General features: G+C 39.4%; 1 protein-coding gene across 1 annotated transcript; it reads right to left on the bottom strand.

The window, feature by feature from the left end:
• Positions 1-4,642: 4,642 nt before the first annotated feature.
• Positions 4,643-15,837, bottom strand: LOC115428789 (uncharacterized). Its single transcript, XM_030148008.1, has 2 exons — positions 15,765-15,837; positions 4,643-6,295 (listed from the first exon to the last, which is right to left on the bottom strand). The coding sequence occupies exons 1-2, from the start codon at positions 15,835-15,837 to the stop codon at positions 4,659-4,661; spliced, it is 1,710 nt and encodes a 569-aa protein (XP_030003868.1). The 3' UTR covers positions 4,643-4,658.
• Positions 15,838-16,180: the final 343 nt, after the last annotated feature.

The raw sequence follows: 16,180 nt of genomic DNA, 5'->3' as shown, positions 1-16,180 counted from the left end.
GCTGATAGGCCTTTGGTGATGTCCTATTGTCTCTGCAGCAGTACGAGTCACTGGCAGAAAACGGTCCCGCAGGTGCATGACTTGTAGGTGCCCATCCTGTGCACGGGCAGTAACATGTGGTTGGCCGGGTCATGGTCTGTCCGCCGTTGCACCTAAGCGTGGCATGGTGACCGTCTGTGACAGCTTGCATTTTTCCTCCGGGTTTTTATAGCCTTGGCTAGTTGAGCAATATTCATCAAAAGAACTCATTAAAAATTTTCAAATAATGTCAGATCGAACCACTCCTGAAAAATCAGGGATTGGCACCGTCCACCACGTGATTTTAATGCCTGAGCTGAAAAATGTGGTTCCATTGTTTCAATAGCCACCAGTGACTGCCAACAAATTATGTTTTGTGTACAAAGCAGTTGCATGCAGTTTTACTCTATATTGTACTTTGTTGCGTTTCTAATGCCCCTTAGTATAATTAAGGTAAGATACAGTTTGTCACCTTTTCAGCAGCATCATGTGTCTTTTTTTTTAAGCATTAATAGTCTCTGTAGTGAACATGGCAAGGCCATTATCTTCTGCTACATTGGTTCAACAATAAAAGCAATGTAGTTTGATAAATGACAGTAGCTGTAGGCACTTGTTTTTATATAGAATTAATGAAATATTTTACTGAAAATGTAATTTTCTTCAGTTTTCCCTGTTTTTATATAACAACTTTTAAGTTTACTGAGCTTTTATTTATCCACACAGTGAATAAATGAAATATAGGAAAATATATGATTTTGACTGGAAAATGTAAAGGATAATATATGGGGATAAACCACTTGGTAATGGTTAAATGTAAAGAAAAATTCATTTGGAAGTCACTACAAAAAGTAGTTCTGGGTCTTTATGGGTTAAATGAACATTATTTGCAGGGCCTATGAAAAAAATCTACATTCATATCAGTGTTGAATTATAAATACACTCAGCAGCAGATTATGAGTACATAACAAACACAATCTGACAAGTGCATTTATAAGATGCATAACGCAGAGGATCAAACTATGACATATAGTTTGATGCATGGCCTACATATACTGCTCATGTTCCTGTGGAGAACAAGTTCAAATCAAAGTAAAATGTCCCAAAAGACAACCACTAACTAAAAGCTTGAAGTTGCTCTTCAACATTTGTAATGTTATTATCTTTATCTCCATCATCAGCTACCTTTTAGATGTTACTCTTTCCGTGTGTTTTGCATACAGGACATCTGACGAAGCTGCTCCAACATTTGTTTTGACACTTCTTGGTGAATGCACCAGTTTCTGTTATCGTTGAGAGCGCTGTCATCACAGAGACCTTTGAGGCATGTCGTTTCTTGAGGCTCTGCAGATGTAAATCCTCCATTTCCTTTTATTTTGATGAGCTTAAGTTGGATCAGCTTAATGTCAGGTTAACAAGTGAAAAAGTAGAAGGAACTTACTAATAATAGTCACACACATGCACCTTGTATTTCTTAATCTTACCTTGTATATTCTATCATACCTGTATATATCCTATATTACTTGTATATATCCTATATTCCCTGTATATATCCTATAATGCCTGTATATATCATAAATTGCTTGTATATATCCTATATTACCTTTATATATCCTTTATTACCTGTATATATCCTATACTGCCTGTATATATTCTATATTACCTGTATATATCCTGTATATATCCTATACTGCCTGTATATATCATATATTACCTGTATATATCCTATATTACCTTTATATATCCTATATTCACTGTATATATCCTATAATGCCTTTATATATTCTGTATTACCAGTATATATCCTATACTGCTTGTATATATCCTATATCATCTGTATATATCCTATATTGCCTGTGTATATCATAAATTGTCTATATATATATATATATATATATATATATATATATATATATATATCCTATATTACCTTTAAGTATCCTATATTACTTTTATATATACTGCATTACCTGTATATTTCCTATAATGCCTGTATATATCATATATTGCCTGTATATATCCTATATTACTTGTATATATCCTATATTACCTTTATATATCCTATATTCCCTGTATATATCCTATAATGCCTGTATATATCCTATACTGCCTCTATATATTTTATATTACCTGTATATATCCTATACTGCCTGTATATATCATATATTACCTGTATATATCCTATATTACCTTTATATATCCTATATTGCCTGTATATATCCCATATTACCTGTATATATCCTTACTGCCTGTATATATCCTATATTAACTGTATATATTCTGTATTACCTTAATATATCCTTTTGTTATATATATATATATATATATATATATATATATATATATATATATATATCCTGCCTGCATATATCCTATATTACCTGTATATATCCATTCCATTACAAACTGTCTCACAGCAATGAATCAATGGATGTGCAGGAACTTTCTGAAACTGAATGAGGAAAAAACTGAAATCCTGCTTGTTGGCCCAAAAGCAAAAAGGGAAATGCTGATGAATAGGATGGGCAAACTCACTTCATGGATCAAACCAGAAGTGACAAGTCTGGGAGTCATTATAGACTCAGACTTAAACTTTAAGTCCCACATAAAGAAAGTCACTAAAACGTCATTCTTCCACCTCAGAAACATAGCCAAAGTAATGCCGGTTATAAATGGAAAGGATGCTGAAAAACTGGTCCATGCTTTTATCTCCAGCAGACTGGACTACTGTAATGCACTCCTTACAGGTCTCCCAAAAAGCAGCACAGACAGACTTCAGCTGATTCAGAACTCTGCAGCTAGGTTATTAACCAAAACCAAGAAGAGAGAGCACATTACTCCAGTGTTGGTTTCCCTGCACTGGCTACCGGTAACCTACAGAATTGATTTTAAGATACTACTCCTCACGTATAAAGCTCTAAATGGAACCGGACCAAGTTACATTGCAAACTCACTGATCGATTATGTACAAACTAGAACACTGAGGTCATCAAACGCAGGTTTACTAGCGACTCCCACAAATATTACAAAGAAAATGGGGGACGCAGCCTTTACTAACTATGCACCAAAATTATGGAATACAATTCCAAAAGACATTAGAGAAGCCAGTTCACTGAATATATTTAAAACCAAATTAAAAACATTTTTATTCTCATCAGCTATTGAAAGGAGATAAAAATGGGGTCACAATTCAGGAACCAGGAATGTGCGCTGTTTTTATTTTTATTTTATTCTATTGTATTTCTGTTTTTATTTTTTATTTTATTGTATTTCAAATTTCATTTTATTTCTTGCACTCAAAAATTCTATGTATAATCAAATATTTTAATGTGCGCTGTTTTCATTTTTATTTTTATTTTATTGTATTTCTCTCAAATTTCATTTTATTTCTTGATGTATAATCAAATCTTAATGTATTTTAATATTGTATTTTTTCAATCAATGTGAAGCACTTTGGGCTACAATTTCTGTATGAAAGGTGCTATACAAATAAAGTTTATTATTATTATTATTATTATTATTATTATTATTATTATTATTATTATTATTATATATTCTGTATTACCTTAATATATCCTATATTACCTGTATATATCCTATATTGCCTGCATATATCCTATATTACCTGTATATATCCTATATTAACTGTATATATCTTATATTACCTGTATATATCCCATAGTGCCTGTATATATTCTATATTACTTGTATATATCCTATATTAACTGTATATATCCTGTATTACCTTAGTATATCCTATATTACCTGTATACATTCTATATTACCTGTATATATCCCATATTACCTGTATATATCCTATATTAACTGTATATATCTTGTATTACCTTAATATATCCTACATTACCTGTATATATTCTATATTACCTGTATATATCCTATATTAACTGTATATATCCTATATTACCTGTATATATCCTATATTAACTGTATATATCCTGTATTACGTTAATATATCCTATATTACCTGTAAATATCCTATATCAATTGTATATATCCTATATTACCTGTATATATCCTATATTAACTGTATATATCCTATATTACCTGTATATATTGTATATTACCTGTATATATCGTATATTACCTGTATATATCCTTTATTACCTGTATATATCCTATATTACCTGTATATATCCTATATTAACTGTATATATCCTGTATTACCTTAATATATCCTATATTACTTGTATATATCCTATATTACCTGTATATATCATGTATTAACTGTATATATCCTCTATTACCTTAATATATCCTATATTACTTGTATATATCCTATATTACCTGTATATATCATGTATTAACTGTATATATCCTGTATTACCTTAATATATCCTATATTACCTGTATATATCCTATATTAATTGTATATATCCTATATTAATTCTATATATCCTATATTACCTGTATATATCCTGTATTACCTGTATATATTGTATATTACCAGTATATATCTTATATTACCTGTATATATTCTATATTACCTGTATATATCCTATATTACCTGTATATATCCTGTATTACCTGTATATATCCTAGTTCTTAAATACACCGCTAGGTGCTACTTGGACACATCATCAGTGATGAACCCGACGTCATAGGGTGTTTCGGGTCTTTGATCATCAAACACCCTCGCTCGGGCGACCCAGCCGGGGGTGATCAGTCCCCGGCTTGTGTCCAAGTGGCCCACTACTCCACGGATCTCCCCTCCAGATCCATAGCCACCTTGAGGCTTTTTCTGCAGCCTCTATGATGCTCTTGATGGCTCTTCTGCACAGCTGACCTTTTACTCCAAGGAGTTTTAGGGTTCGGGGTAGTGACTGGCCAGCAAAACCCCGGCACCCCACCTCGACTGGTTCGCAGCGGGCTTTCCAGCCATTGCTCCGGCACTCAGTCACCAGTTCAGCATATTTGGCCCTCTTGCGTTCGTTGGCCTCCTCCATTCTGTCTTCCCAGGGGACAGTAAGCTCAACCAGAACCACTTGCTTTGTTGACTCTGATGTTAACACCATGTCTGGCCGAAGTAAAGTGGCCGAGATGTTCTCTGGGAATTTGAGCTGTCTTCCCAGGTCGACATGGAGTTTCCAGTCTCGTGCAGTGGTGAGGAGCCCCCCAGAGGAACTTGGCTGATGTTGTGCCTTCTCCCCAGCTCTGACGAAAGTGATGGACTGCTTGGGGGTGTGCTGGTATTTGCAGTTGGTAAGTGCTGAGCTGAGCGTGTCTGCCAGAGCCCTGAGGACCTGGTCGTGACGCCAGCGGTACCGCCCTTCCCCCAAGGCCTTCGGGCAGCAACTGAGGATGTGCTCTAGGGTGGCTCTCTTCAGGCACAGCTGGCATGCTGCAGTGTCTGCCAAGCCCCATCGCAGCAGATTGGTTGGGCTAGGGAGAACGTCATATACTGATTGGATGAGGAACTTCATGTGCTGGGGTTCGAGTCTCCAGAGCTCTGGCCAGGTGATTTTCCGCTGTTCGGCGTGCTCCCACCTCGTCCAGGCGCCTTGTTGGTACATAGCCACCATCTTGACCCGCCGATCTTCCTCCACCTCTGCTCTGATCACATCCTGTACCATTTGACGTTTCTCCCTTCCTCTGGCTTTGTCGTAGCGGGGTTTGGGGAAGCTGCCAAGTCCCGCCCGGCCCACTGCCGTGTTGCCCACCAAGATGTTGTGCTGCAGTCGTGCCTCTGCTCTGTCAATGGCTTCCTGTGCCTTCCACTTTCTCCCAGTTTTCACCAGGATCCCTGCTGTGGCGACTTTCTTGTTGGAGGAGTCCCAGTACATCATCAGCTCCCTGGCACGTGTGACCTTAAACTCTTCCACCAGGCCGCTGATTGGAAGTTGCAGTATGGTGGAATGGCCATACAGAGCGATGCTGCTGAGGGATCGGGGGAGCCCAAGCCACCTGCGGAGAAACTGACTGATGGTCCGTTCCAGTGTCTCCACCATTGACATGGGCACCTCATAGACAAGCAGGGGCCAAAGGAGTCTTGGCAAGACTCCGTGTTGGTAGATCCAGGTTTTGAATTTCCCTGGTAGCCCCGACTTGTCTATTGCTGTGAGCCATGATGTCAGCTCAGCCTTGGTATGCTGGAGTGCGTCTGAGTCCCTCAAGGAGCAGTTGAAGACCTTGCCCAGGCTCTTGACAGGTTTTTCCGTCATCGTTGGAATTGGTGTCCCTCCTATGGTAAAGCGGAACCGGTCGGCCACCCTACCTTTCTTCCTAAAACCACCCAGTGGGATGAACACCAACGGACCAGGACCTCATTAAACATGGACATGGTTTTTTCATGTTACATCAAAGTGCCATGATTCTTTAACTGTACATCTTATCTCAAAAATGTTCTTTCACTTCAGGCTTGTGGAGAGTCTTGTGAATGTACTGCAGTATAATATGTGGGAAAAAAGTCAGAAGTGAATAACCAGAATAACATGGAGTTAGTCAAACGTGTTAGTGAGACAAATTTAACATTGGAGTGAATGAGAGAAAAATCGTCCATCTTTGCGCTTGGAGGCTTATTGATCGAAAACGAAATATTTTAAGATTAAAATGTGAATAGCCTTTGAAAGAAAAGAGTTTTTCCAACATTTTAATGTATAAATTGTTGTTTAACTCCCAGAAATTTGACAGACTTTGCAACTTTCAGGGCTTATAAAAACAAAACTAAGGCAGTTATTACAAAGTTACAGAGACAACTTTTTGAGAATAGTTGAGTCTGTTTTTGATGCTATTTAAAAGCCAGTGCGCCAAACGGCCTCAGGCATCATCTATTTTGAAGGTTTTACTTGACAGGCAATTTGCGAACTTCCTGTTGGAGTTAGCTCATAAGGCTCAGCCTAAGATTTGTAGGGTTGAATTTGACGAACATTTTGATGTTGGTTTCATGTCTCTACGACATTCCTACTTGAAGTTTGGCTCTGAATGTATGAGCATTTTTTCATTGAAATGCAAATTGCGAACTTCTTGTTGGAGTTAGCTCATGGGTGTTCGTGTATGATTGGTTGGGCTCAGTGACATAAAAATTTCGACATTCGTTTCATGTCTCTACAACATTCCTACTTGTTGTTTTTGTGTATGTAAATAGCGCTACAGAGCACATTTTAGCACCTAAGGGGTTAGTGTTTAGATTTTATCAAATTTTTTGCCAAATGTGACACATGCGTGACATACATTATATTGCCAAAAGTACTGGCTCAGCCATCCAAATAATCAGAGTCAGGTGTTCCAGTCACTTCCATGGCCACAGGTGGATAAAATCCAGGCCCTAGGCATGCAGACTGCTTTTACAAACATTTGTGACAGAATGGGTCGCTCTCAGGAGCTCAGTGAATTCCAGTGTGGAACTGTGATAGGATGCCACCTGTGCAACAAATCCAGTGGTGAAATTTCCTCGCTCCTAAATATTCCACAGTCAACTGTCAGCTGTATTATAAGAAAGTGGAAGTGTTTGGGAACGACGGCAACTCAGCCACGAAGTGGTAGGCCACGTAAACTGACGGAGCGGGGTCAGCGGATGCTGAGGCACATAGTGCGAAGAGGTCGCCAACTTTCTCCAGAGTCAATCGCTACAGACCTCCAAACTTCATGTGGCCTTCAGATTAGCTCCAGAACAGTGCGCAGAGAGCTTCATGGAATGGGTTTCCATGGCCGAGCAGCTGCATCCAGGCCATACATCACCAAGTGCAATGCAAAGCGCCAGATGCAGTGGTGTAAAGCACGCAGCCACTGGACTCTAGAGCAGTGGAGGCACCTTCTCTGGAGTGACCAATCGCGCTTCTCCATCTGGCAATCTGATGGACAGGTCTGGGTTTGGCGGTTGCCAGGAGAACAATACTTATCGGACCGCATTGTGCCAAGTGTAAAGTTTGGTGGAGGGGGGATTATGGTGTGGGGTTGTTTTTCAGGAGCTGGGCTGGGCCCCTTAGTTCCAGTGAAAGGAACTGGGAATGCTTCAGCAGACCAAGACATTTTGGACAATTCCATGCTCCCAACTTTGTGGGAACAGTTTGGAGCCGGCCCCTTCCTCTTCCAACATGACTGTGCACCAGTGCACAAAGCAAGGTCCATTTGGACATGGAGGACAGAGTCTGGTGTGGATGAACTGGACTGGCCTGCACAGAGTCCTGACCTCAACCCCATAGAACACCTTTGGATGAATTAGAGCGGAGACTGAGAGCCAGGCCTTCTGTCCAACATCAGTGCGTGACCTCACAAATGTGCTTCTGGAAGAATGGTCCAGAATTCCCATGAACACACTCCTAAACCTTGTGGACAGCCTTCCCAGAAGAGTTGAAGCTGTTATAGCTGCAAAGGGTGGACCAACGTCAGATTGAACCCCATAGACTAGGAATGGGATGGACCTGAAATTCATATGCGAGTCAAGGCAGGTGAGCAAATACTTCTGGCAATATAGTGTACATACAACTTAACCGTGCCTGTTAGGCTATGAGGAATTACATTGAACAAGATGATCACAATGGTCGATAAACAGGAAAGACAGGTTCTGACTCATGGTGCAGTTTTATAAAAATACAAAAAACTAGAAGCACTTGGAGAGCGCAGACCTCCGCCAGGGCAGATCAGTGCACCCCCCACCCCCCCAGGGGAATGGGTAAGACTGTCACAATGACCCCCCTGCCTGGTCCAACTGACCAGCTCTTTGAGTTGAAGAGCAAAAATAAGTGGACATAACTAAATGGGGTTGTAACATTTTGCAGTATATATAAATAAAGGAAAATGTATGTTGTAATTATATTTGAAAAATGCTCAATAAATAGATATTGAATAAAACAAAGCACAAATGAATGTTATCTGAAATCTTATTTATTTTGTGCCAGGAGCTCCCTTTTTAGACTGGTACAGTTTCAGCACACTGTAAAAAGCGATGTTTCCCTCTTCCACCGTACCTGACAGTCGTTATCAGGCTTCTGCAGAGCTGGATGATAGGGTTCTCATTTGAATCAGGTGTGTTGGAAGAGGGATCCATCTAAAACATACAGGATAGTGGTTCTCCAGGACCAGGGCTGGTGACCCCTGGTCTAGTTCAAACTTGTTCAGACCGTGTGTGCATGTGCATGTCAGTCATCTATGGGGGTTCCCAACTTGGCTCAAAAAATCTACCCAAAAGTTGATCATCTTTGTTGTGCTGTTTAGAAAATCTTAGTTAGGACAACAATGAGAGAAATTTGCTGGGCAGACAAGTTTTTGTAGGTTGTAGATGGAAAGCTTTATTTCTGAGTCAGTTTAATTTGAAAACTTTAATGGAAATCAAGAATTCCTTGTTATCATTTTTAGAGTGCAGGGTCTTGCCTTTCAGGTGAGTGAGAGGGACTCCCCTTCCAGATTTGGTCCCTAATAAAAACAATAATCTACTGAGTCACTGATTTAATATCACTGTTAACCTCCTACTGCTTCTCCTAAACAGTCCTTTACTATATGTCAGCACAAACACCTTTTATGGATGATCCTCACCCTATAATATCATCTCTATTGTAATTTAAGACGGAAAGTTTACGGTCATTTTTTAGCAAGTTTTTCCCCCAGATTTTGGTCGTGAATAATAAAGTCTCAGATTAGAAAAGGTTGCAGTCTAATCTACTACTGTAAGAAAAATTGTAAAAGAAAGATTTAGCAGGAAAAATGTTAAAGCCTGTGTGTGTGTGTGTGTGTGTGTGTGTGTGTGTGTGTGTGTGTGTGTGTGTGTGTGTAAAATTGAACTGTCATGGTCAGAATGGGCACTTTGATCATTTTCTGTTCACAGAAGATGAGACAAGGAGAATGCAAAGAGGGCTGAGTGAAAAGGAAAGAAAAGGACAGAAAGGCAGACAGACGAGGAACTACGGTGGCCCTGAGGGTCCAAACACAACAAGATTTGGACAACTGTATTTTAGAGTGGAGGAAGGGAGGAGAATGTTTTGGATCTTTAATTGGGCAGGGAATACATGGATTCTGATTCAGATTTGAAGTTTGTTCAGGGCTGAGCTCATCATAAATATGTGCTATAAGTTTAGATCATGTGATCTCATATTTATATTGTTTCATGATCATGTTCCTCTGAGGTCAGGAGCAATAGAATCTAATATTGTGGTAATGATTAGATACTGTGTTGCAGTATTTTCTTGCATCATTACGTTTTATTTTGTTTACACTGTTAAATAAATGACATAATATTTTAATGTTTTTGGTTTCACTTAATATTACTTATAACTCCAAGTTTTAACTGTAACTGCTTAACTCCACTTCCACCAATCATAATTACACACAACTATATATATTTATTTTTGCACACTTATGCACTTGTGCATTGACCTGTGTGGATCCATGGGTTATTTGTCCAGCAGGTACCGCCAAAGCATTCTGGCCATGGCAACGTGATTGTATGATTGTTTGATGACATGTTTATCTGAAATCCTGATCTGTTCTGGAGCACTGATGATGACAAGCTGAAATGGTTTAGTTCAAATGTATATAAATTAGCATTATTAGTTCGTAAAGCCTGGAAAAAGCGGCAGATGTGTTTGTTTAAATAGGTCAGTACATTGCTTTGTTCATATCCATTGTGTCTGTTGTCTGGTATTTGGTCTTTGGTTTGTATTTTTGGTGTCTTATAAGCCCATGTAAGGGCTGGGCATATTCTTATGCAGGGCACAATAATAAAAACATTCATTCATTCATTCATTCATTTGTACGGCTAATGTGTCCCAAAATTACTATCTCCCTAAATACTGGTCCTATCAAATATATATATATATATATATATATATATATATATACAGTATATGTCACTACTACAGACATATCACAACAGATCATAAGTTGGTAATAATATTCCATGTGACGCACACACAGCAGCTCTATGGCAAGGGTCAGCTTCATGCGGTGAAAGTACTTTTTTACCGCTCGTTGCATATTTCAATGTGCACAAGCATAATGTACAAAAACAAACACCCTGTTGTCTTAATTATTTGCTCAAGCTGTCGTTGGTCTTTCCATCCGTTCCCACCTGCTCTGTTCATTTATTTTTCAGTCCACTGTGAACCTGCAGGACGTCTTCACCGGTCTTCATCTGCTCTCTACGACCGTCACCACGTACAGCTGGCTACTCTGAAGTTCTTGGTTCCGAACTAGTTAGTTTGTTTCCACAAGACCCGCCCCCTCTCTACTACTGATTGGCCAGTAGCCGTAATTGAACTTCTTGGTAGTGAAAGTCATTGGTTGAGAGTGAGAGGTTTATCAAAGCCCAGGTCGGAGCACTTCGTATTGTACTGTCTCCGATCTTTTTGCACCTATGATATATATCCTGCACCACCACCACCCCCCCACATTAGAAATCCATCATGGTGCTGGAAAATCCTATCACCCCTGTGTATAGATAATTTCTTCCCTGCAACTTTTTATTCTACTTGAATGCAGCAACTGTAACACCCAGTAATTTCCCCCTTGTATTAATTATTGATTGATTGATTGATTGATTGATTGATTGATTGATTTTCACATCATAAGACAGCAAGAGAAAATAAAAAATAAAAAAACATTCAAACAAGTAACTTCATTGTGCAGAAGAGGTTAGAAGCCAAAAAAGGCTTATATGAATACCTCCCCAGAAATGAACAATATACAGGAAAAAAAAGAAAAAGAAAAAAGAATTTAAAATACAATATAACTGAATTAATAAACTAAAGTAAAATAATAAAAATGCAAATCACATTACGAATCATCAAAACAAATGATATACAGCCTTACATATTTCTTTAAAGTATTCTGATTCTGATTCTAACCTTTATCATGATTTTTCTTTTGAATGTTCTACATCTAGATTTTTTCACTAATCCACTGTTAGGCAGGTTATTATCTTGTTCTAATGTAATGAATATTTCGAGAGTCGTCCAAACTCTCATGATATTGTCGTGTTCTGTGAACAGCGGCTCCTACTGTGTCTGAGCCCAAAAATAATAAGAATACTGATCGCCTGCCGTGGGATATATTTCTTATCTTTGATCCACAGAAAGGGGCTCTTAATCTAGTTTTCCACTTTAATGTGTTTGACTAAATATTTCCATACAGGATGTTCCTGTTTATCTGAAAAGGTTAAAAAAAAAAAAAAAAAATCCATATAATCGACAGTACTGAAACATACTGCTGAGGTCTGCCTTCACTGTGACTGTCTGCAGGTAATAGACCGATCAGCTGTTTACATATTTATTCATAAGAGGAAGATAAATTCAAGTTAAATAAGGTGACATGCAGTGCTAACCTGTGAAATGATACATATTCAAACTGGAGATCAGTGTTTCCCAAAGTTCATTTAAAACCATACAGTTAGTGACAACCAAGGTTCTAAGAGTTTTGGATTTTTCGTTATAGTTTAGTTTTATTTAGTTTGGACTTTTTTTTTTCTCTAATTCAGTTACTTTTAATTCGTTTTTAGAGCAGGTTTGCTACTTTTTATTAGTTTTCTTTTTTTCTAAATGCTTAGTTTTAGTTTAGTTTTAGTATTAATTTTAGTTTTGTCGTATCTTTTCTCTTATTCATATTCAAATAAATCCCAGACAGGACTCTGCTACTTTCTCCCAACTTTAGTCTCCATGTTTCCAGGTAGAGTGGGGACCTGAAGACGACTGGAAACCACAAGTGAACACAAGTGACGGACCGTCAAGTGTCGTATGGTGCCAGCAGATAAAATTGCTTGAGCGAAATAAATTGCTTTCGTATCAATCCAACATTGACTAAGACGAAAACAAAGGGAATTTTACCCATAATTTTTATCCGTTTTAGCTAGTTTGGTAAACACAGTTTCAGTTAGTTATCATTTTTTTCTTTTAATTATAGTTTTTATTTATTTCAATCAGTGAAAATGTTTTTTCAATTCTAGTTTTCATCATTTCGTTAGTTTGTGTTAATGAAAATAACCTTGGTGACAACCCTTAAAAGTGACAAATAACCATCAAGCTAAATGCATTTATTTAGGGACTGGAAGAAATAAGGATTTCACCATGATCATAATAATTATAGATATTGACTGATATGTTTTGTTTTGTTTTGTTTTTACTGATAATATTTGGTGATATCACTCAGCTCTATTACCCCAACCTGGCTCCATCCATGGAACAAACTCTAGTTACAAACAACAACTACTGTCCCACCGTGGTTTTAAATCACAAATGTCACTGTATTTTCTGTTTTGCCACCGTGCTGTATACCCCTCCTTTCATTTTCTTTGGTTTTCTTTTTTTCCAATCAACTCCTTTTCACATTCTCTCCAACCACAACTTGTTTTATCTGAAAAATCACTATATTTTCTGAAGTGTTGTTGTGGGTTAAAAAATAATAGAGAGAAAAAAAATGAGGAAAGACCAATGCAAAAGGAAAAGGAAGTTACAAGAGGAGAGGAAGCCGGGGGAAAAAAATAGCTGAATGGAAATGAAAGAGCTAAGTGGAACAGACGCAGAGAAAATAAGTGTGAAAATGAGGAGAAGAAATGAGCAGAAATTAAAGGACAAGAAAAGAACGTCTAACAAAAGAAAAAAGAAAAGGGTGAGGAGCAAAGACAGAAAGGAAGCCAGGAAAGAACGATGGGACACTGATAGAGGAGAGATTCAGGATGAAAGCACTCTTTCACTGAGTGATGGAGACATACTCCCATCACACGCTACTTACCCAGGATTCATAGCATGAGATGAGTTCCCGCCATTCCTTTCATCTCTACAACAGCCATAGTGGTGAATCAAAAAAAGAGCCTGGGGAGACACTCCGACACCCGCACACATGTGGACACACACATGTTACTACACAATCACACACTAACGCACACGTCCATTTTCTGTTTCACTGAACACACACACACACACACCTGTTTGACTAAAGGAATCTGGTAACACACACCTGCTTACATGCACAGTATTCTACATACAAACAGACACTACAAAGTGGGCGGGTGTCTGGCTGTATGCGTGGTGATCACAGAAGCTACTCGTTGCCATGGCGTTTGATCTCTGGTTGGCACGGTTGCCTGGACACTCTGTCAGAGTTTTACAAGACTGAAAAAAAGTGTGTGGTTTCTTCTACTCCTGTGTGTGTGTGTGTGTGTGTGTGTGTGTGTGTGTGTGTGTGTGTGTGTGTCCCATCATCTTTCTTTCTAAGTAAATTACACATATTATTTCTATATCATTTATTAAAGGATATACTGTTATGTTTGCACAGAAAGCAGAAACCCATTTCCTGTTGTGTTAATTTTCTCTGTCTGAGAGGGCACAGATTTCCCCTGTGTTCATTTCCCAACTGTACGTATGTGTGTGTATGTGTGTGTTTACAGATTGTTAGTGTACTCATGGCTGCCCCAGCGAGACAACATCAGATGTCTCTCCATCTCTGCTCTTCTATTGTTGGTGCTGTGCATCTGTTCACCACTCCCTCCATGTTCCACCCATCTCCATGTCGCCACGTCAACAACATCCATCCATCCATCCATCGGATGAGAAGAAAAGAAAACTTCTGTCAACTGTAATACCTACCACCATTTTTCTTTTTTTATAGTATGTTTTAATAATAAAAGTCTGTTTTTAATTTTATCTTCTTGAACAAGATTGCAAAACTGGTTGTGGTAAATGTATTTTCATCGGGAAAAACAAAATACCATCACTGAACAAGATTTGTGTTTGCTGGAATCTTTTTTTGTTTTTAAAATTTAAAGTAAAATTGACTGTGACTGTGACTCATGACACTGTGTACAGTCCAACATGGCCGCACACTGCTACAAACTTAAGTCGTAGTTTGATAAATATATTTATCCCACCAGTTCATCTGTGGTGTATTGTGTAGTTATGTTTTTGATGATGCGGTCTGGGTATGAGTCCACTGGAAGCCCCCTGCCCTTTGTTCTACATGTGTGGATCTTATTAAAGGTTTTCAGAGCGGCCAGCCCAGTGTCAGAGCTGGTTCCTGCACCAGTTTCACTGGGAACTGAAGTGCTTGCCTGTTCATACCATTATGCGAGCCCATGACAGAGGGCGTTGCTTTGCCACTAAAAGAAAAAAGTCCATATGAAAGCAGATGTGTTCATGGCAGAGAAAATAACAACAGTGCTACGGATGGCATCATGGACTACCTGTGAGCATTTCTACTCTGAATACAGATCATTATTTATCTGCACCAGGCCATGCTACAACATCTGCTGTGGAGAAGAAGGCAGCAACAGCCAATCCAGAGATGGAACCTTAGCAGGACAACACGGATCAACTGGTGAAGTTCACTCATGTGGTCACGGTTCGCTTACAAAAACCAATCTCTCTGGGGCAGAAGTCACCAAGCTAGTGAAACTACTCCGCACGAACCTGGAGCCCCCATGATGAGACCTACCCTGGGTATCTCAAGGCCCTGGATGCTGTAGGGCTGTCTTGGCTGTCTATGCCTCTGCAACATTGAGTGGACATTAGGGGTGGTGTCTTTGGAGTGGCAAATCGGGGTGGTGGTCCCCATCTTTAAGAAGGGGGACCAGAGGGTGTGTTCCAACTACAGGGGGATCAAACTCCTCAGCCTCCCCGGTAAGGTCTATGCCAGGGTACTGGAGAAGAGGGTACGGTCGATAATTGAACCCCAGATCAAGGAGGAGCAATGTGGTTCTTGTTCTGGACATGGAACCGTGGACCAGCTCTATACCCTTGCTAAGGTCCTGGAGGGGGCATGGGAGTTTGTCCATCCAGTCCATATGTTTTGTTAGTTTGTAGAAGGCTTACATCCATGTCCCCAGGGGCATCCTGTGGGGGTGCTCTCAGAGTGCGGGGTGGATGGGTGGATGCTGGCGGCCATTCAGTCCCTGAACCAAAGGAATGTGAGCCTGGTCCACGTAGCCAGTAATAAGTCAGACCTGTTCCTGGTGAAGGTTGGACCTCGGCAGGGCTGTCCTTTGTCACCGGTTCTGTTCATAACTTTTATGGACAGAATTTCTAGGTGCAGCCAGGTGGGGAAGGGGGTCGAGTTCAGCGGTGGGAGGATGTCCTCTCTGCTTATTGCGGATGACGTGGTCCTCTTAGCTGCATCAAGCAGTGATGTCCAGCTGGGGAGGGGGGGGGTTGTAGCAGAGTGTGAAGTGGGCAGGATGAAGATGAGTACCTCCAAGTCTGAGGCCATGGTCCTCAGATGGAAAAGGGTG

Source organism: Sphaeramia orbicularis, chromosome 11 (assembly GCF_902148855.1).
Source record: "Sphaeramia orbicularis chromosome 11, fSphaOr1.1, whole genome shotgun sequence".
Classification (NCBI taxonomy): Eukaryota; Metazoa; Chordata; class Actinopteri; order Kurtiformes; family Apogonidae; genus Sphaeramia; species Sphaeramia orbicularis.
Note: the sequence above shows the minus strand (reverse complement) of the source record. Positions and strands in the feature narration are given on the sequence as shown.